This window comes from Taudactylus pleione, unplaced genomic scaffold, assembly GCF_031769625.1.
Source record: "Taudactylus pleione unplaced genomic scaffold, aTauple2 ptg000449l, whole genome shotgun sequence".
In the NCBI taxonomy this organism is placed as follows: domain Eukaryota; kingdom Metazoa; phylum Chordata; class Amphibia; order Anura; family Myobatrachidae; genus Taudactylus; species Taudactylus pleione.
The window spans coordinates 186,383-209,642 of NW_028284851.1; the positions used below are offsets into that span (position 1 = coordinate 186,383).

The window sequence follows — 23,260 nt, forward strand, 5'->3', positions numbered from 1 at the left end:
ATCTCAGTCTGTGGCTTCCTGCTGCCTCCATTCCCCTCCTCACATCATGTCACTGCCCCTGTCACATGCAGGTTACGCTGCAGGTGCAGGTGCCAGTTACAGTACAAGGCACCGACCTGTGCACATTAGATTTTAGTGATTACTTTGTGACGTAGAACGGCTATATATATATAATATATATAATATCTCTCTCTGGAGAGAACATAATAGAATGACAGAGACAGAGAGGATGTGTAATAGTCATACGATACCTTTCTGTTTGAAATGAGCGTTGCTGCCTCTATCTAGAAGGGAAATATTTATCACAACGTTAATGAAACATCATTACAGTATACAGGACCTTTATATAGGACCTTTATATAGGACATTTATATAGCACCATGCTTTAGTAGTTAATGGTAACTATTCTAGTGGAGTTTAATGAATACTAATCTACGTTGTTAGTGAGAAAACGTTTAGTGACATAGACAAATCGCTGTTACGTGATTGGATTATTCTCTTGTTTTAAACTGAACTATAGTTTGGGCTAAACTTACCATGCCGCCCTTTCTCATAGCTACTGCGTTCTCGCTGTTTCAGACGCTGGATTTACGTGGGAAATTACATTCAATATTCAATACAAAACCAAGCGAGTCTCGTATTGAATATAATTGCACCTCTAGAAGATACAGCACTGCATGGTAAATACAGATGCTCTTTACTTAATGACCGAGTTCCGTTCCTACGACTAGGTTGTTAAACAAATTGGTCACTAAACGAGGAGCCATATATACTTAACACAGGTAATCGTCTAATATCTAAAGGAAACTCACACTTCATGCTGTAACTGTGTATTACTTTGCATAACTCTTACATACTGTACAGTACAATTAAAGTTATAAAAAAAAAAAAAGACACTCAGAGTTACGTTTTACTCATTGTACTATGGGTACCAGCAGGTTGGAGCGCGGGTCGTAAGTCCGAGCGGTTGTTAAACAGGTAGGTTGTTAAGTGAGGAGCCTCTGTCTATACAATGCATCTAAACCTGTCATTTACTGAGAGTTTCCGTCGCATTCTAACTCGCGGCAGGTCACGGCGAGTTTCCAGCGACTTTATCAAAACTTGGAGATACAGTACCAACCTATCAGTTCTTAACTGACATTTTTCAAACACAGCCTGTAACATGGCAGTTAGGAGCTGATTGGTTGGTACTTTATCTTTCTCTAAACTTTGATAAATATCCCCCAAATTGTTCTGAAAGCGGCAGAATGTAAGGCGTGTTATGAAGCCGGTGTGATTCCAGCATGTTTGCTGTAAATAAATCATTTAAAATGGGGGAAAAAGTATAGCCCCCCTTCTAAACAGCACCAGCATTAGTGCTTCTGATTAGGCTGGTATTGAAGAATTTGGGGGGACAAAGAGCTCTAGGCTTGACCAGCTAGGGCTAGTGGAACCATAGAGGGGATACCAGCAGTCGATTTTGCCCCTTGACATGGACCAAAGATGACCTTTCCCATAAAGGTTTAAAAGTAATAAGGGTGGTAAGAAAAGTGGAGTATTTTATTTTTAATAACTTTTTTTTTTTTTTTTGCGATTCCGGCGAACTTGACTGGAGTCATACTGTATTCTATTACATAAGGTGACTTTTTCTATTACATTTGGCCCTAGATCCCTCTGCATATTTTTTACATCTGCTCCACCTGAAGCACAACTTGGGTTTGCCAGGGTCCAACGTTACTGGCTTTTTATTTTGCTTTGCTTCCACCCCAGACCCGCAAACTGCAATTTATAGTGTTATCAACCCACAGTTTATTGTACTGTACAATATTTTTACTTTTAACAAAACATCTGTGCAGAGGGCGCCATCTGCTGGTAGTTATGAAGTATTTCAGCACCACTGGAGAGAAATTTACATGTGATCGTTATCGGTGAACTGAAACGCATGATAAATCAGTCAGTAGAATAAAATAACATGAATGTTAGCAGCTTGTGGACCATGGGCCCGATTCAGAGCCTCTCGCTGCTGGCGAGCGCTCGCTCTGATTCAGGGCGTGTTTTGTTTTTTTCTCCAGCAGGCTCGCAAAGCTGTGGGTGGCCACCCACAGCTTGTGCGGGCGGCCTGGAGTCCATCGCGATTATCATGACCATCGGGCTTGCCGTGAGACCCTGTGGTAGGGTCTCGGCTCCCGCAAGCCCAAGTCGACTTCCTGCTCTAATAGAGCAAGAAGTCCACTACTGACATCACTAGTGATGTCAGTAGGGCCGCTCACAAACGCCAGGCGTTCCTTAGGGAATGCCTGTGTTTGTGCAGCCACCCCCCCTCCCCGCCTACAAAACGGGGTGAGCTGTCACTCACCATCGACAGCCGCCCCGTCTTGTAGAGAGACCCGTAGCGACTGAGCAAGGGGGTAACATCGAGCTACTTGCGAGCGGCTCTGAATCAGCCCCAATATTTGTATACATCTTCACATTAATAGTGTTCCGTAACTTTTTTCTTTTGGCACTTATTGGCCACCTATCTGTGTTTCATTAGGCATAACTGTTGCACGCTGAGGTTTATGGAGCGGGGGTTCTGTGCTAGTCCTACACAAACTTTAAATGTATCCTCCAGTTATACTAAATTATGTTATAGAGAGAAGGAAGACAGGGAACATGGATCTCATTTCTGTCTAATGGGGCGGTAATAATGTCAATTAAACCTGTCATTATTTCTGCAGCTCATTAAATGTGAGGGAGGGAAATCCGATATGCGCACATAAAGTACTTCTATCTTTCCCCTCCACAAACGTCTAAGCCAGAGCCCCCCGCTACAACTCGTAGGCGAATCATTACACAAGTAAGCACAGGGGGGGGCCTCTGAGCCCCGAGGATCTGAGAGCGCACAGCGCAGGTGGGACCAATGGAGTGTTATGATAAAATGGCTGGAAGTGGTCACCTAAGGAACAAGAGAACACGGGAACCTAAATAATGATTTCTCCAACTTGCAAAAGTTGTCTCCCATAATAAATGTTATTTAGTGACATATAGTATAAAGCAAAACACATACAAAATAAAATCCGTTGAGTTAGAGACCCCCATTTCCTAAAGAGCTGGACGCAGTGCAGGAAGTGGGAGAGGGGGTCTGGTAATGAAGGTGGCGTGATGCAAAATAAGAAGAAAACTAGGGAATGGTCAGATGTAGCCAAGGTCGGGGTTACAAGCACAGACTCATAGATGGCTGTACCGGCAGTAATCAGGGTCACCGGATCAGAAATGGGTGGCTGGCAGAGGTCGACGTCGTTAGATATGATGTACGAGGCACAACAACCAACCAGGACACTGGAATGAAGAATACAACTTAATACTGAGTCACTGAGTGGTGGACAAAGGGGACTTTATAAGCAGAACTAGATTTGAATGTGGTGCAATTGGCACAAGAGGTCATGTCAACGCAACTATAAAACACGGGCAGAGCCGCAAGCTCGGCCCTAGGGTCAGCCACTGGTGATAGCTCGAGGGGAGAGAGGATGGCAGCGAGAGGCAGTGGGGGGACAGGGGGGTACTGAAGTAGCAGCTGGTTACCAGAGCTTGACATATGCGAACCCCGGGAACATTACGTAACTCTCAAACCAATCAGAAACCTTAATGCACCCACCCAACTTAAGACCAACAGAAAAGTTGTAATGGAGGTCTAGGTGCAAAGTTTGTTACAGACTAAATTCCGTTTTAACAAGTGAATCTGTCTATCTCCACTTCTATTACTTAAAATAACCCCTGCAATCCCTGCAATCTCAGCCCCTTGTTAAAAAGTCTTTCTTCATTATGATTGCTAGTGACCTACAGGCCTTATCTGCATACCGGAGCCCACAGATTTTATATATATATATATATATATATATATATAATAAAACTGACTTGTGATTACATCAGGGGAGTAGTGAAGGTGGTTCCAGTGGAGCTTGAGTTCATGGCGCCAAAATAGACTGAGGGCGCCATTATGCTTTCCAGAATTCATGGGGCGCTGCACATTGTGATGGCCTCCTGTTAGTTTTATCTCGGTTTATTTGCTCTATAGCCTAAATAAGTTACGGATATGAGATCCGTTTTATCAGTTCATGCTCCCTCAAGCTGCCCAGTTTGTCTCCCCTCCGGCCCTCCCTCCTCTGTGATCATCTTCTGTCGCCTCCCCTCCAGCCCTCCCTCCTCTGTGACCATCTTCTGTCACCTCCTCTCCGGCACTCCCTCCTCTGTGACCATCTTCTGTCACCTCCCCTCCGGCCCTCCTTCCTCTGTGATCATCTTCTGTCACCTCCCCTCCGGCCCTCCCTCCTCTGTTATCATCTTCTGTCACCTCCCCTCCGGCCCTCCCTCCTCTGTGATCATCTTCTGTCAGCTCCCCTCCGGCCCTCCCTTCTCTGTGATCATCTTCTGTCACCTCCCCTCCGGCCCACCCTCCTCTGTGATCATCTTCTGTCACCTCCCCTCCGGCCCTCCCTCCTCTGTGATCATCTTCTGTCACTTTTAGGGGTCAATCCTATTACCCGTCTTGATCTCACTCGCACTTTACGGCAGCCCGGATTCGCCTAATATGCCCTATGGGGCAGCGAGCAAAGTTTGTCGAATCTAGGGTCAAGACGGTCTGCGAAGGGTGACATGTGCAGGTCCGTTGTTGGCGTTTTCATGCCGTTGCAACGGCACATCCCACCCCTCGCACGGAATAGGATTGACCCCATAGTCCTCAACTGAGATGATTTATTTGGGTCTCTCTTCGAGTCTGTGATGCTGTTTTTATTTATTTTTTTTAAACACTCAGCTTTTCTATCAATGATTATGGATTTTGTAGTTAATAACTCTTTTGACTTTGTGTCCGATAATAAGACCAGCCCAATCTCCGTACAGGTTGAGTCTCCCATATCCAAATATTCCGAAATACGGAATTTTTTTGCCATGACTGAGATAATGAAACCTTTGATTTTTGATGGTGCAATGTACAGTACACAAACTATGTCTAAGGGGTCTATTTACTAAGCAGTGTGAGGAGACAGAGTGAAAAGTGATAAGAAAGTGATAAGGTGCCAGCCAATCAGCTCCCAACTGTCATTTTTCAAACACAGAGATGACAGTTGGGAGCTGATTGGCTGGCACCTTATCACTTTCTTATCAATTTTCACTCTGTCTCCTCACACTGCTTAGTAAATAGACCCCTAAGGCACAAATTATTACAAATATTGTATAAAATGACCTGCAGGCTGTGTGTATAAGGTGTATATAACACATAAATGCATTCTGTGTGTATATTGGGGTCCTATTCCCAAGATATCTCATTATGGTACGCACATATTCCAAACTACGGAATATTCCGATATCCTAAACACCCCTGGTCCCAAGCATTTGGATATGGGAGACTTAACCTGTATGAAGCGATTCTCACCTCTTTGCCTGGAACTGTAACATCAGTGATAGAAACGACGGTAATGATGTCTGTTTTTAATATTACATTTGTATTTTTTATGATCTATATTTCTTATTTTCTTATCCTTATTTGTGTCTTTTATATAACTTTACCAAAAATGATTGAGTCAGGTTTCAGGTGTTACACAGCGCTGTTGATAATGTGTTTTTTTTTTTTGCCTTGCAACCACAACAGCTGCGTAGAAACACTTGTATTCATTAATTCTACTAAGATTTTTATAATACTCCATTTATCAGCGCCGTTGGCTGTAGATTCCTATTCATCTCGTATTATTATTTTTATATCATTTAATTTGATAAATTGCAGTTGGATAAGGATTTAGAACGGGGGGCCCGATTCAGCCGTACATGCAGGTTCAGGGAATCTATATGTTCGCAGGACCTGTTCTGCACATGTGGAGAATGGGTCCCCGTATGCCTCTGTCTGAGTGACAGGCAGAGGCGTTTATGGGACGTTGTGGGGGTGGCCTTGCGTCCTCGTTTGCTGGGGGTGACAAGACCAGGATCTGCATCCGTGAACGCAGATACCTGGCCTCGCATGCCGGTCAGCCTGCGTAAGCTGCGGCTTACTCTCCTGGCCGGCGCCGTCCACCATCGCGACCAACGGTCACGATGTTGATCCCTGGCTGCGACCTCGGTCTTTGCAATTCCAGGGAACTGTCTTCATAAGTTCATAGAACATTCCTACAATTTTTTTTTATTCCAAACTTTGGGCCTGATTCAGAGCCGGTCGCTATTTGCGCTCGTTCGTCCAGAAAATAGGGGTGGCTATTCAAATGAACCGTTCGCTGTTTGCGGTCTGTTCACGCCTCTAGGTCTGAACGAGCGAACAAAACTTGCGGTCGTTTTTTGGGAAACTACGCCCCCTGGCCGCTCGCATCCTACGTCATGTCCGCTATTTATTAGATTAATCGAGTACATCGAACAGGGTATGAGCTGCTCGCTATTCTTGTGGTTGGTTTTTGCTACCACAATCTTGCTAGCAGTTCTGGCTATAAAATAACCCAGTGACATGGTCAATGACGCTGCTGTTTTAAATATGCACACCCATAAAACGCCCATTTTGACCTTTAAGCACGCCTGCGATCGGATCTCCACTCCCCGTTTTCAAGCACCTTCCCCTGTTACCACCCACATACGCCTCATCCTGTCACTCAAATTAGCAGGCATTCGCTATTTTGCGAGCACATGAATTTCGGCCGCACTGACTGGTTCGCGCATGCGTATAACGATCCGTACGCATGCACAGTTGGGCAAACATCGCTCGGAGCGAACGAGCTGCCGCTTACGAGTGGCTCTGAATCAGGCCCATTGTGCATTAAAATAAAGGACATTTGTCAAGGTCTGAGTCCTCTCAGAACTGTCTGTTACATCCCAATTGCTTTGTGCAGCTCTGATTTGCCGCTGAAGTCCCCTTTATGTGAAACGATTATTATATCATTTTCTAAACAGGTTGGTTTAGACCGCACTGATCAGCCTCATTATTCTGCACCACAGAACTGATACACTGCCGGTCAGACTAATGAATGTTAAAGGGTCGTTATTGGAATAGATTCATTTCTCACGATCCTCCCTCCCCAAAAATAAATGTAAAATTAACTGAAGTTAGTCAATGAGGTTGTCATGACAATGACATTTAAAGAGCGCAATAATGTGGAACTGTCAGGTAATATATCGCGCAGGGTATCTAAGCACAAGGGGTTGTAGAGGCAGCGTAGAATCAGTATCCGCAGCAGGGCACCGATTTATTGCTCCCAATGCTAACTAACATCTGTGTACTATCCCTATATACAGGACGGCGACTTTGGCCCTCATTCAGAGCCACTCGCTAGCGGCAGTACGCTCGTTCCGAGCGATGTTCGCACATCTGCGCATGCGTACGGATCGTTATACGCATGCGCGAACCAGTCAGTGCGGCCGAAATTCATGTGCTCACAATATAGCGAATGCCTGCTATTTTGAGTGACAGAATGAGGCGTATGTGGGTGGTAACAGGGGAAGGTGCTTGAAAATGGGGAGTGGAGATCCGAACGCAGGCGTGCTTAAAGGTCAAAACGGGCGTTTTATGGGTGTGCATAATTAATACAGCAGCGTCATTGACCACGTCACTGGGTTATTTTATAGCCAGAACTGCTCGCAAGATTGTGGTAGCAAAAACCAACCACAAGAATAGCGAGCAGTTCATACGCTGGTCGATGTACTCGATTAATCTAATAAATAGCGGACATGACGTATGGTGTGAGCGGCCAGGGGGCGTTTTTAACAAATAAACGAGCGTATGTTTTGCTCGCTCGTTCAGACTTAGAGGTGTGAACAGACTGCAATTTGCGAACGGATCATTTGAATAGCCACCCCTTGTTTTTGAACGAACGACCGCAAATAGCGAACGGCTCTGAATCAGGCCCTTTGTCCCTTTATATCAGTTCCCCTGTTTTTTATTTCCTTATAAACATAGAGAGCTGCTGGCTTTGGTCTGAAACTAGTTCCAAGGATTTGACAAAATAATATTTGTGGCCATGGCCAAACCGATTGGCCGATTGGTACCCCAGGTTAACCAGCTCTTGCTTTTTAAAAGTCAGTGTGATATGTTGATATGGAATTGGTATGAAATACCGTCGGCCGCATGGTTCGATTCCCGTCAGCGGCAGTCTGACAGAAGCAGAGTGCGACGCAGCGGAAGCCCGACAGCGCTGGAAATCCCGATCGTGGATAGGTAAGTATCCACTAACCTAACCTAACCCCCCTAACCCTCCTTAGGGGTGCCTAACCCTATCTTCCCCCCCAAGTGCCTAACCCTAATCCCCCCTCTAAGTGCCTAACCCTAACCACCCCCTTCCCCGCTGCCTAAACCTAAGTCCCCCGGGGGGTGCCTAACCCTCCCTCCCCCTAGCCTAACCCTAACCCTCCCGGGGGGGTGCCTAACCCTAAGTCCCCCCCGGGAGCCCTAAACCTAACCCTCCCCCCCCGCGGCTGTCCGGGGAAATGCGAGCGTCTACATCTAGACGCCTGGCATTTCACCCTTGCCGGGATAAGACAGTCGGGAAGCCGGCTGCCGGTATTTAGGCAGTCGGCTTCCCGATTGCCTCCCGTTGATATGCAGGGGGTATATTTACTATAGTGCGGGTTTTTAGAAGTGGAGATGTTGCCCACAGCAACCAATCACATTCTAGCTATTATCTTCTAGAAGGTGCTACAGTAGATAAATGTTAACTAGTATCTGGTTGCTATGAGCAACAACTCTACTCCTAAAATCCCGCACTTTAGTAAATCTACCTCGGAGTGTCTTCTCACCCACGCCAGCCAGCTCTATGTTCATGTTACATTTTAGAGTTGGGGGTAGACCGTGCCCCCAACAACTCCACAGATTCGGATGGTCATTTGGCATTTCTCCTCCTTTGGCGCAAAGCCTTTTTTTTTGCCAGGTGCCCATTTTGGACCTCAGCCAGAGTCGGTCGTAAGCGGCTGCTTCGTCGTACGCATCCGATGTTTCCAAACCACGCACGTGTACGGTTAGTTGTGCGCATGTGCGTACGAGGCTTTGCGATCCAAAATGCTGTCCATCGTACGGCTTACGAGCAGGAAGTGGCTTTTGAGAGTTGATTGACATGAAAGGCCGTTTCTGGGTGTTGACGGGGGTGGTGGTCTGAAAACGCAGGAGTTCCTCACCGTTTTCAGGGCGTTTTAGGGGCGTACATAAATTACCTGCTACGACAGACATAGAAGGGCGGAAGTAGTAAAACGTCACTCTGCGAGCAGGTTAGGGGCCTGGCTGATCGTACAGCTTGAGGTTGGGTACGTGCTCTCTCAAGCCCCAGAGTACAATCGATATTATCGAATGTGACTGATGTTAGGATTGATGTTTCTATTTTGAGCCACACAATGCAAGCAGCTAATAATCGATTGTTGAAGCTAATAACACTGCTAATTGGCATGTAATTGATTCTGCTGCGTTTGCATTAGAGAATAATAAGAATAAATATATTTCATGGGAATGGCTTATTCTATGCGGTTTTTTGTTAATTTTTGGTGTCATTTGCACCCAACACAAGCGGCCGCAACACCATCAGAAGAAAATTAACATACAGCGACTGACAACGACTGACAACGATTGACTAGATCGCTAGCTGCTATCACTCGCTAGCTAGAGGAGGTGCATTGTTCACGTATGGGCGTCACTTTGGTTGCGACCGACCGGCCGTGCGATTGCTTCCTACTTCAGTTTCTAGGTCGTTAGGCGTACGACCGAGCGGCCGCTTACGACCGACTCTGAATGAGGTCCTTTGTACCCAGAAGCTAAATTTGCTCTTACATCTAAATTGTCCCCTATTTCCCCCATCACTGGGAGCTCTGCCCTTGTTTCTGGAGCTCTGAGGAAAATGAACGCAGCCAACCACACGGAAATGAGCCGTACTGAGCGAACCGGCCCGTAGCTCAGTCTCTTATTGGTGGTTACTGGTGGCGGCGTTAGCGGGCAGTTATGGAAAGGTCTGCAATTTACTCCTCATTTGTAAATAAATAAATCTCAATGGAAACTAATGGGCAGCGGAATGGGCACAGCTCAGGCGGGAGAGCAGGAGGGTTCCTCAGCGTTTTTGGAGCTCTGTGCTTGATGTTTTTTTAATACTCTCCTCCGTCTCTGCAGCGCGAGGCTGATGATTACTGTCAGGGGGAAAGTGAACGCTGCAATATCTTTCTCTGCCTGCTCTTTTCATGTCACTACGGTGAAGTCTTTAGAGGAGATGAGACATACTCTAGGCCCTCTCCGGCCATTACGCTAATGATAAAGGTCTGAACATGCTGACTCTCCGAATGACGGTGCATAGATCATATTAGAGTCCATTAGACTGCAAATGGCATTAGCTTACATTAATGTACAGATTGAATTATAGAGAACCTTATAGCTCTGCATTAGTCCTTCCTGCTCCCCTAATCACCAGATGGCTGCAACTTGTAAGCAGATAACAAGATGGAATGTTATGCAATGTCTGTTCTTGCATTCCAGGTCATCAGGATTTGTTGTCTATAGTATCTATGCTACTTGAGAGGTCCTGCAGAACACGGTCTTTATTGCGCAGTTTCCACTGCAGGGAGGTGCAGAAGGAGAACAGGGGTCTGATTCTCAGGACGATATTCGTGGAGTGATTTTCTGGTACTGCGCATGCTCAAAAATCCCATAAAACGGGTACAGCGCATGCGTTACACAGAGCAGCGACTGAGAAGCAGGGTATCGGAAATGTGTTGGAAATTTGCTGGGCGATGACTGGGAAGTGACTAAGCAGATTCACGGAGATGGACGGTCTTGTGTGCGTGTTATAGGAGTGTCGCAGGCGTGGCGCTGAAGTGGTTGCGCACACAGATGCTTAATTGCTCATTCTGGGGGCCGTACTGAGATGAACAATCAGCAGCCGCACCAAGTGGTATTACAGCGTCTAAAGAGACACCGAGGGAACGGCTGATACTAGCATTAGCGTAAAGTTGCAGACATGACTATGGCTATAGGCCCCACATCTCTTCATAAACTAATCTTCTGGTAATAGGACCTGTTTTAGAGTCGGAAAAAAAATGCGGAAGCCAGATTTACCACCTTATGCTAATGCGACTATTCATTCAGCTTCATACACATGGCCACACCCACTCGTCACCTGGCCCGCCTCCACATGTCTCCCGCCTCCACTCGTCATCCGACCCGCCTCCACATGTCTCCCGCCTCCACTCGTCATCCGGCCCGCCTCCACATGTCTCCCGCCTCCACTCGTCATCCGGCCCGCCTCCACATGTCTCCCGCCTCCACTCGTCATCCGGCCCACCTCCACATGTCACCCACCCCCACTCCTCATCTAGCCCGCCTCCACATGTCACCCACCCCCACTCCTCATCCGGCCCGCCTCATGTCAACCACCCCCACTCCTCATCCAGCCCACCTCCTCATGTCAACCACCCCCACTCCTCATCCGGCCCACCTCCTCATGTCACCCACCCCCACTCCTCATCCAGCCCGCCTCCACATGTCACCCACCCCCACTCCTCATCTGGCCCGCCTCATGTCAACCACCCCCACTCCTCATCCAGCCCACCTCCTCATGTCACCCACCCCCACTCCTCATCCGGCCCGCCTCCACATGTCACCCACCCCCACTCCTCATCCGGCCCGCCTCCTCATGTCACCCACCCCCACTCCTCATCCGACCCGCCTCCTCGTCACCCATCCCCACTCCTCATCTAGCCCACCTCCACATATCACCCACCCCCACTCCTCATGCAGCCCGTCTCCACATGTCACCCACCCCCACTCCTCATCCAGCCCGCCTCCTCATGTCACTCACCCCCACTCATCATCCAGCCTGCCTCCACATGTCACCCACCCCCACTCCTCATCCAGCCCGCCTCCTCATGTCACCCATCCCCACTCATCGGCCGGCCCTTAGAAAATGCACGGGAACGCACAGTGCAGTACTGCGATCCGGCCAGGGGCACCGTGCCCTCCCTTAATCCAGCGCTGCACACCTCCTACTGTTTTTTCTATCCGCAGCCCAAGCATCATTGTCAGTATCAGCGGCGACTCCTACCCTGTATGTCCAGCAGGGCTGACCCTGCTGCTGTCCAAATTTCCCGGCATCTGTGCAATTAAACGGGCAGGAGCCCCGGTGCCTAACTACGCAATGGATTTTGCAAGCTCCGGGACTGATGCATGCACACAAACACTGGCCATTAGGGACTGCATCGGCTGCAGACCCTAGAAGCCGGGTAGGACTGCTGACAAGGCAGAGGAGTGACTTCCTATTGGAAGAGCTCTCTCTGTTCATCGCAGCCCGGACTGGCAGCACCAGGGGGAGAAAACTCCTCCCACTTGGACTTCCTCTCCTGTGTGTGATTGGCAGGTAGCACTTCCAATGGGAAGCCACTGCCAGAAGCCAGTTCACGGACTCGCTGGTCCACTGGGGTGTGGTGGACTTTACTTGGTGGGGGGGGGGGGCTACAGGTAAATCTGCCACTAATCAGAACTTACACCTACCCCATGCTGGGTGCAAATGATTGGTCAGAAGCAGGCATCCTTGCTCCATACACATGCCTCAAGCTAGCACTGAGTCTGGATACATGCCGATGACACTCCCACAAGATGGAACCTTTTCTGTACATTCGCAAAGTAGCTGCCCAGAAATGCGCATTTCACGGGCTGAGAGAAAACGCACCAATGACACAAATTCTGGCAGCAGACGCTCAGTAAGGGAATAAGTGATATTATAATTTTCTGTTTCAGCCGTAATACTGGGTCCAGGGACCAGACTGAAAGCTGTGTGCTGATCACAGAATTACGCAGATACTTAGAACATCCTTATAATGCACAAGTGATGCTAATGAATGTATAAACTCCTGTAGATAAAACCTACATAAATGGTTAGATTTGACGTCATAGTTTACAGCCAGCGAGTTCTCATGTTACAACTCCAGTGTTCATTATTGTATGAATGAGCCTCCCATGCCGTGAGTCATTATGGTTATTTCATAAGTCCACTTCAACCAAGGCACTATCTGTGTGTAGTGTGTATGTTCTCTCCATGTCAATGGTAAGTTACCTACAGGTGCTTTGGTTTCCAACCACAATCCCAAAAGATATTGGTAGAATAATTGACTTCTGACAAAAAAAAATAACAACTATCTAACCCTAGTGTATATATATACGTGTGTCCATGTGTTAGTGAATATAGATTGTAAGCTCCCTGGGGCAGACTGATGTGAATGGTCAAATATTTTCTGTAAAGTGCGGATATGTAAGCTCTATATAAATAGCTGTTAAAGACAAAGACAATAAATACATTTCCGTCAGTTGTACGGAAGCGCTCGCCCTTAACCAGTCACATAATTCCTTGGTGACTTCTAATTTACAAAAAAAGGATATAATGGCATAGTTTGGTACATTATATAATTTATTATTGCTTATTAAGTAGGATATCGGTCATTGTTACCGGAGGATAATGTAATCTACATAGATTAGGTATATTGCTATGGATATAGACAGGAATATAATGTCCATAGCTGGCCACTGCATACAATATGCCCCACCTGGCCGCACAGCGCTATCCGATGAGAATTGGCTGGAACGCTGTATAGACACCAGAGGAAAGACTGGAGAAATATCGCAGAATAAGTCTGTGACATTTTGAAGGAAGACTCTGAGACCGCGTCAGGGAAATTGTGGCCATTGATATTTAAATTTGGGAAAAACAAGCTTTCCCAAAAGACCCCCTATTTTATTATCTGAAAGGTTCATTTGAGGTGTCTGTCATCCCATATGTGACAATAACTAAACCCGGCCAATCATTCTCAGTGACTCTACGTCCCTCAGTCTGACATTATAGAAACATACAGAACCCAAATCAACATAGGAGATGACCAATTTCATGCAATAAAACCAAAATAATTTGTGTTAGTAAATCCTAAAATTAAAGTGGGGGGAAAAAAAAGAAACCCTGCTAAAATCATGCATATGCCCACATCGGATTATATATTATTCTGGGTAGAGCAAAGTATACACAGTATCTTTTTGTATATATTGTACTTCAGAGATGTATCAAACCTTGGAGAGAGATAAAGTGGACAGAGATAATGTACCAACCAATCAGCTCCTAACTGTCATGTTACAGGCTGAGTATTATAAATGACAGTTAGCATCTGATCAGTTGGTACCATATCTCTCTCTACTTTATCGCTCTCCAATGATTGCTACATCTTGATACATTAGTGTTTATACTACTGTACTTTTGAAATAAAACAGTGGATGAAACAATGACATATATAATCGTGCTCAAAAGAAGAGGTGTCGATACACATAGCTAGGTGCTTGCCTACAAGCTAATATACAGAAATATAATATCTCACCATGTGTACTGCATGTATGGGGGACATATGGCAGCTGCCCTAAGCTCCAAGACCTGAGTTGTTCATTGTTCCCACATAGACGCTGAGAGAGCTGATATTTCAGGACCCTGGACAGTGACGGCTGAACTGGGAGAGAACTATCCTGAAATGGTTACAGGGTCTAATTCAGGATCGCAGTTGCTAACACGCACGCAGTCGGGCGATTATTTCGCACTGCGCATGCATACGCACCGCAGTGCGCTTCCGCAAACTAGATGCTGCGATCGGAATGGCGAACGTACTGGCAATGCAGACCCATCACAGAGTGATTGACTGGAACTGCCGTTTGTGGGTGGTAACTGGAGGGGAGAAGGGGAACGCAGGCGTGTCAGTGCGTTTCAATGGTGTTGTAGGGGCGTGCATAAATTGGCCACTGCGACACCATACACAGCCTGATGCCTCATAGCGTGCACTGAAGTCAGCTATTCCTGAGTGAGGTCTGTCCTGCCTTACCTGTGCATATAGGTCCGATGTTACTCGATGCTATTGATTATTTTGCTATGTTGCCAAAGTATACGGATGTAAGTAAGGGGAAGTGGGCATCCTTATGTTAGGCTGTGGTCGCAATGCAAATGCACACATTTACATATCTCCGCTGATATTCGTTACGTGCGTATTAGCAGAATAGTGATCCTTGCTGAATCAGGCCCACAGACTAGTCTAGAGATGTGGAATGGTGACCGCTGGATTTTCATCTGGTTACATGAAACATAAATGTCAGGGATCCTTCATCAGTATGTTAGTAAAATACAAATCTACTGGGACTACATCTACAGTAATGGAAAGGGTCTACAGTAAGGACAAGTGCCAAGCCTGGGTCATTCTCCAAACTCCATTTACAGCTAATGATGATAATAATAATAGTGTAATTCATATATATATATATATATATATATATATATATATACATACAGTATATATGCGTGAGCTATGTACAGTATGTGTGAGATATATATATATATATATATGACTGTCAATATTGCACTTTTTTTTATTAAGCTGGTAAATTGGTGCAAGTATCGTAATGTAAAAATATCAACCAATCAGATTTTTGCTTTCACCCATCCGTGACCGGTTAGAGTAACGAATGCAATTCATTGATTGGTTGTTTGCACAGTGGTATCAACTGTTCTGCTACATTTTGAGATAGTCTCATAAAAATTAAATAAAAAAAAAGTAATTTGCGCCATGATATAAAATAAATCCAAAGTTCCTTCCTTAAAGGCCATTTGTAGAAATCCAGCTATTGGATAAAAGTATAGTCCTGTCAGTCCGTCTATAACTGGCTCTATGGGCCTGATTCCGACCAGATCGCAAGCGCTGTGCGCTCGCAACCAGGTCGATGGTGGGCCAGTGCGCATACGCAGGCCTGCTGAGAGCTGCAGCGGGCCCGGGTAATAGGGGGTGTGGCCCAATTGCGGGAGGCGTGGCCACGCCCCCTTCCCTGGAAAAAGATATGCAGCGCCGCAAAGCCAGGGGTGGCGCGATCAGTGTGATCGCTCCCCCCACAGGCTTAGGAGACTGCTTGTGGCTGCTGCTCAGCAGCCACGAGCAGTCTCCACTGCAGCTCAGCGGCGCCGGACCTGGGCCCCCCACCGGGCCCCTCAGGAAGGGGATAATCTGTATCCGCCCCCCCCCCCCTCTCGGCACCCCTGTGCATACGCACGATGGAGCCGGCTCCGTCGTGCGCATGCGCGAGACCCGGATAGCGACGGGCAATCCGTCGCTCCGGGTCTCGTACCAAAGGGGGCGTGCTGTTGATGTTGAGTGACAGCACGCCCCCTTTGGTGGGCGGCCCGGGGGAGTGGCTGCCCAAACGAAGGCGTTCCCATGTGAACGCCTCCCGTCTGGGGCCGGCCCCACTGACATCACTTGTGTTGTGCCGAAATCTCTCTGGGGCTTGCGGCAACGAGACCCTACCACAAGGGTCTCGTTGCAAGCCCGATGGTCGCGATGGTCTTGACCATCGCGACCATCTTCCTGGCCGCTCGCTATAGCTGTGGGTGATCACCCAAAGCTATGCGAGCAGCCAGGAGGCCGTTCTAAAAAAAAAAGCCCGGCCCTGTTTCAGAGTGAGCGCTCTGTCAGAGCGTCCGGCTCTGAATCAGGGCCAATGTGCATTGTATCTATTTGAGAACATCTTCCCAGGGTACAGAGATGGAAGATCTACAGTGTCCTAGATAGAGAGTCAAAAGATCATCACCAGATGGTTGAAAAGATCAAAAGGGTAAAATGTTCGACAGTTAAAAGGTCGACATGGACTAAGGTAAACAGTGACAAATAGTCGACATGGTCAAAAGCTCGGCACATGTTTTTTCATGATTTCTGCATGATGTTTAGGGCTAGGATGAGAGCTAGAGTTAGGCACTTGGAAGAGGGTTAGGCTGCAGAAGGGATTGGTTAGGGTTAGGCACTAGGGGGAGGGTTAGACACTAGGGGGAGGGTTAGACACCAGGAGGAAGATTAGGCTTAGGCACTGGGGAGAGAGCTAGGGTTAGGAACCAGGGGGTAGGGGGTAGGGTAGGCGCTAGGGGAGCGGGTTAGACACCAGGAGGAGGATTAGGTTTAGGCACTGGGGAAAAAGTTAGGGTTAGGAACCAGGGGGTAGGGGGTAGGGTTAGGCACTAGGAGGAGGGTTAGGCACTAGGGGAGAGGGTTAGACACCAGGAGGAGGATTAGGGTTAGGCACTGGGGAGAGAGCTAGGGTTAGGAACCAGGGTGTAGGGGGTAGGGTTAGGCACTAGGGGGAGGGTTAGGCACTAGGGAAGAAAGTTAGGGTTAGGAACCAGGGGGTAGGGTTAGGCACTAGGGGGAGGGTTAGGCACTAGGGGAGAGGGTTAGACACCAGGAGGAGGATTAGGGTTAGGCACTGGGGAGAGAGCTAGGGTTAGGCACTAGGGGGAGGGTTAGGCACCAGGAGGAGGATTAGGGTTAGGCACTGGGGAGAGAGATAGGGTTAGGCACTAGGGGGGGTAAGGCACTGGGGAGAGGGTTAGACACCAGGAGGAGGATTAGGGTTAGGCACTGGGGAGAGAGCTAGGGTTAGACACTAGGGGGAGGGTTAGGCACTGGGGAGAGAGCTAGGGTTAGGAACCAGGGGGTAGGGGTAGGGTTAGGCGCTAGGGGAGAGGGTTAGACACCAGGAGGAGGATTAGGTTTAGGCACTGGGGAAAAAGTTAGGGCTAGGAACCAGGGGGTAGGGGGTAGGGTTAGGCACTAGGGGGACGGTTAGGCACTAGGGGAGAGGGCTAGACACCAGGAGGAGGATTAGGGTTAGGCACTGGGGAGAGAGCTAGGGTTAGGAACCAGGGGGTAGGGTTAGGCACTAGGGGGAGGGTTAGGCACTAGGGAAGAAAGTTAGGGTTAGGAACCAGGGGGTAGGGGGTAGGGTTAGGCACTAGGGGGAGGGTTAGGCACTAGGGGAGAGGGTTAGTCACCAGGAGGAGGATTAGGGTTAGGCACTGGGGAGAGAGCTAGGGTTAGGCACTAGGGGGAGGGTTAGGCACCAGGAGGAGGATTAGGGTTAGGCACTGGGGAGAGAGATAGGGTTAGGCACTAGGGGGAGGGTTAGGTACTGGGGAGAGGGTTAGACACCAGGAGGAGGATTAGGGTTAGGCACTGGGGAGAGAGCTAGGGTTAGGCACTAGGGGGAGGGTTAGGCACTGGGGAGAGAGCTAGGGTTAGGAACCAGGGGGTAGGGTTAGGCACTAGGGGGAGGGTTAGGCACTAGGGGAGAAAGTTAGGGTTAGGAACCAGGGGGTAGGGGGTAAGGTTAGGCACTAGGGGGAGGGTTAGGCACTAGGGGGAGGGTTAGGCACCAGGAGAAGGATTAGGGTTAGGCACTGGGGAGAGAGATAGGGTTAGGCACTAGGGGGAGGGTTAGAATTAGGGTTAAAATAACAGAAACAGAGTTGATCTTTTCTGTGTCAACCTTTTGACCACATTGACCATTTGACCCTGTTAATCTTAGTCCATGTCAACCATTTAACAGTCGACATTTTGACCCTGTTAACTGTTTGACCTTGTTGCCCTTTTGCCTGTCTAACCTGTGGTGCTGATAGTTTGACAGTCTGTCTAAATAGTTTAAATCTTTCAATCCACACCCCCAGGGAGGAGCAGCTGGATCCCCTCCTGAATGTTTGATCAACATACAAGAAGGGCAAAGAGACAAAGCAGACCCCCTCATGCTCATACTGTACCTAACCTTAACGTGTGCTCTGCCTTATGTTATCCCACAGGGTGGGCTTTCCATGCATGTCAGGAGAGACGGATGTCCTGAGCCGGCAGAGATTTAGTGATTTATCCCGCTGATGACCTCCCTGCTATGAACATTATTGGCTTTCTCAGCATCTTGCTAATTTAGCATAATAATTAATGGACTGACAACGACCTACTCATGTTATGGCCGTAGCTGCCGGAAAGGGGATTTACTCAAATGCAAAAAAGTGCCATTTTATTTCCTTGTGGTTCCTGTTGAACGGATTAGGGCCCTGATTCAGAGCCGGACGCTCTGACAGAGCGCTTGCTCTGAATCAGGGCCGTCCCTCTGAATTTAAGAGCGGCCTCCTGGCCGCTCACATAGCTGTGGGTGACCACCCACAGCTATAGCGAGCGGCCAAAATGATGGTCGTGATGGTCAAGACCATCGTGACCATCGGGCTTGTGACGAGACACTTGCGGTAGGGTCTCGTTACCGCAAGCCCTGGAGTGCTTTTGGCTCTATCAGAGCCAAAAGCACTCCCACTGACATCACTAGTGATGTCAGTGGGGCCGGCCCCAGACGGTAGGCGTTCCCATAGGAACTCACCATCCCATAGGAACTCACCATCGACAGCACGCCCCCTTTGGTGCGTGACCCATAACGACGGCTTGGCTGTCGTTATTCGGGTCTCGCGCATGTGCACGACGGAGCCACCTCCGTCGTGCGTATGCGTACTTGGCCAACATCGACCCGCTTACGAGCGCTCAGCGCTCGCAAGCGGCTCTGAATTAGCCCCTAAGATCATTTGACATAATTTGCCGATTTGTCTGCAAAAATATCAGAAAATAGAAGCGTTACATAAAGCAGCTGGTCTATAAATGCAGGCGTTTTATTTTCACTGTGTATCCAGCTGTCTGTCCTTTACTAGTTACTTGAATTACTGTAATAACTGATAATCTTGCTACTGTCAGCTGCATCTGATCTAGACCAAGGGGGAGGAGCTGGCGTGATTTTGGCGTGTTCGCCGCTAAATTTAAAGCACCAATCAGTTGGAAGACAAACAACCTTAGAGCGTATTACCGCCCTATATTTAGCAGCGAACTTGCCGAAATCACGCCGGTTCCTTCATCTCGCGACCTATTACATAACCCCACAGGGCTGCGCCTGGTCCCTTGAGGTCAGCACTGGCTCTTTGCAGATTCTGGTGACTGTAAGAGCCACAACTGCCTATATACTATTATTGTACTGATTTATACCTTCCAGACTTTCTATAGCCATTTATCATCTCACATTGTGAGCTATACTGTGTGATGGAGGTCATGCAGACCAGACAGAAAGTGTTCACTGTCTGCGGAGGCTTTGGAGAAAGACCCAAGTGTGGCGTCTACGGCACGTGGCGGACATACTGACCTGAGGCGGGGATAGGTTTTGTGGATATGACACGCTCTGGAGAAGAAAAGAAATGATAAACAAAAGTGGACGAAACAAAACAAGACAGAAAGGGATCTGATTAAACACCCCAATGGCGGTGACGCCAACATCAGTCGTTTAGTAAGGAGGATGAGGACCAACCTACAGTATTAAACATCTTGAAGATAAACTCATAGGTGTACCGGATATTGTGATGTTATTTATAAAAACTGTGATAAAACATCAGATACAAAATCATAATCCATGAAGACAGTCCCAAAATAAATGTTCTTGTTAGTGTATGGTCTACGTCATTGGGTGTGTTCTTAGTATCTTAGCATTTCCACCAGTATTTTCCAAGTAATGACCAACACGAAGTACAGCTCTGAGTACTCCCAGGCTTCCTTACCACAAGGCTGGAAGTGACTAAGGGCCTGATTCAGAGCCGCTCGTTCGCTCCGAGCGATGTTCGCACAATTGCGCATGCGTATGGGTTGTAATACGCATGCGCGAACCAGTCATTGCGGCCGGAAATTGTGTGCTCGCAAAATAGCGAATGCCTGCTAATTTGAGTGACAGAATGAGGCGTTTGTGGGTGGTAACAGGGGAAGGTGCTTGAAAACGGGGAGTGGTGATCCGAACGCAGGCGTGCCAAAAGGTCAAAACGGGCGTTTTAAGGGTGTGCATAATTAATAAAGCAGCGTCACCGGCCACGTCACTTGGTTGCCTTTTAGCCTGAACTGCTCGCATGATTGCGGTAGGAAAATCCAACCACAAGCACTGCGAGCAGTTCATACGCCTTTCGATGTACGCGATTAATCTAATAAATAGCGGAGATGACGTATGATGCGAGCGGCCAGGGGGCGTCTTTACAAAATAGCGAGCGCATATTTCGGTCGCTCGCTCAGACATAGAGGCGTCAACAGACCGCAAAGAGCGAGCGCTCAATTTAAATAGCCGGCCCGTTTTTCTGAACGACCGTTCGCAAATAGCGTCCGGCTCTGAATCAGGCCCTAAGTACACTACGATTATTATACATCTGCTGATTGGTCAGCTCAAACTGGAACCAACGATTCCTTCACTTAGTGCCGTATTCAATTTGAGCCGAGCCGCTTTAACTTAATGCCGACTTCGCCTGTTTCGGAGGCGGAAAAGTTTCGCGCGCGTGCACGCTTTACCCCGTATTCAATATGGAAGTGCGCGTAAACGGGACCCGGCGATACTTTAACAAGCGGAAAGTGCTGTCAGGTTTGGGGAAATCAGCCTGACACCCCCCAAATGATGCTCTGACATGGGGGTTCACTATGGTACCCCCCGATTTGGCTTGCTGAAGGTATTTGGTGTTTTTAAATGGGCTCAATAGCTGCTAAATAGCGTTTTTCTATACCTGATGCAGAATAGTATTCAGGAGTATTTTTTCCAGAAAATAAGTTATCCCAGCAAATTTGGGGTACTTCAAAATGGGGGTCAGCATATTTAAAGTTGGAAAAGTGAACTTGAAAAACTCGTGAAAAATCCACCTGACGCAAACACCTGCAATCAAAAAACCACCTGGGGCATACTTGGTGACCCCCCCAGAGTCAAGCTTGCTAGTTTTTAAGTTTGTACCCCAACATTTTTTTTTCGCCCCCTTTTTCAAAGTCAATTTTTGGGGTGTCCTTAAGTGTTTTTTTTTTTTTTTTACACAGTTTACCTTTGGGGGACTGTCTAAAGGCTGCACGGGGGTTCCCGCAACGTTGCACCCCAAAACCCCAATTCTGCACTTTTTTGCGCCTGCTATTCATAGGCGAAACTTTACCGCCTAGTACATTGCACTGACTTTCCGCCTACGGGGTAAAACCAAAATAGGCGATAATGACATAATCGGCGGAAACTTAACGCGGATCCAGACTTAACGCTTCAAATTGAATACGGGCCTTAGTTGTTCGCTCATGATTTGTTCATGCTGACACCATGAGAAAAACATCCGCGTAACATGGGGGAGGTAGTTAGTTAGTCGACAACTCGACAGTGATGCTGTTGACAGACAGAATGTCGTCAGCGTAATGTCGACCATTGAATGCTGACTGGATAGTAATCTTATGTAAAACAATTTATCTGTGTCTACATTATGACTTTCAACACTGTAGGAGAAGCAGTTGGGCGGTGGTGGGGGCGGGACCAGATGATTTTTTACATTAAGCCCCACCCCCTTGCGGTAAAAAAAAAAAATGCTGCGATTACCGCATATTTAAATAGGAGGTGGGGACAAATTACGCAATTCTTATAGAATCAAGTCATTAAGTTCCTCCCGTTACTCGCGCAGCGCCATTCCCAGGTAAGATTCTCCCCATCCATTCTCATTGTCAGTAGCTGAAATCAGGCCCCTAACATGGACCTCGCCCTCTACAGTTATTACACACAAATGGATAGCAGGAGATAATACCATATAAATAAAAGATAATAATATATATACTGTATACTCAGTGATGGAGTTTTTGTTTCAGTGCTGCAGAATCCAAACTGACCACTAGGTGGATCTGCTGCCTAACACTAAGAATATTAGAGACTTTTGGACAGGTTACATTGGATGTGGGTCAGTGACTGTGAGGTGTACAGTAAGGTGTATTGTGCATTTTGTTCTTAATAGTATTTCTGTGTTTCCAAACTGCAATCCCTGAACAGCAGGGACCAAATATCACTTCCACTAAATTCTATAAACTAACAAAATGTGATTCTCGGGAATGTATATGACATGACAGTATAAATTGGCACCTGTTCCCAGGGGAGCATTGCTGCATAGATACATAAAAAATAATAATAAAAAAATAAAACAACGCACCAAAATATACTGTCTTCCATGTTATGGGCGTCGGAACCGGGGGGTGGTGAGGGCTCATCTCCACCCCAAACATTTGAAAGACGCAGCGGCCACTGACGGTGTGGGGCTGTGCTTTATAGCAGTAGGCCGCACTGCATGGAGGGGGAGTAATTTGTGGTCTTTACGTAAAAACACAGTATATTACACTTACTCCTCCTCCGCGTGTTGCAGGGGCTGTACAGCCTATTGCTATAAAACCACAGCCCCTGACCGTATGCGGCCGCCGATCCAGTCCCTCTGCGCCCACCAAGAGCCAGGTAAGTTGGGCGGAAGATAGAGTTGGCAGGGGTACTGGAACGATTTTACCAGCCAATCAGCTCCCAACTGTCATTTTTCAGACACAGCCTGTGAGATGACAGTTGGGAGCTGATTGGCTGGTACCTTATCACTTTCTTATCTCATTTTACTCTGTCTCCTAACACTGCTTAGTAAATAGACCCCTT

At 47.6% G+C, this 23,260-nt stretch overlaps 1 protein-coding gene across 3 annotated transcripts in view; it reads right to left on the bottom strand.

Moving 5' to 3' along the window:
• LSAMP (limbic system associated membrane protein) overlaps positions 1-23,260 on the bottom strand; it is an 802,309-nt gene that overhangs the window by 25,250 nt on the left and 753,799 nt on the right. The window contains exons 7-8 of one of the 3 annotated variants that reach the window (XM_088448047.1): positions 19,958-19,993; positions 252-284 (exon numbers count right to left, since the gene is read on the bottom strand). The exons of 1 other annotated variant lie outside the window; for it this stretch is intronic. In XM_088448047.1, coding sequence (XP_088304173.1) covers positions 252-284; positions 19,958-19,993 — 69 coding nt within the window. The remainder of the gene's footprint in view (positions 1-251; positions 285-19,957; positions 19,994-23,260) is intronic. One more of the 3 variants, XM_088448048.1, reaches the window with a different exon arrangement.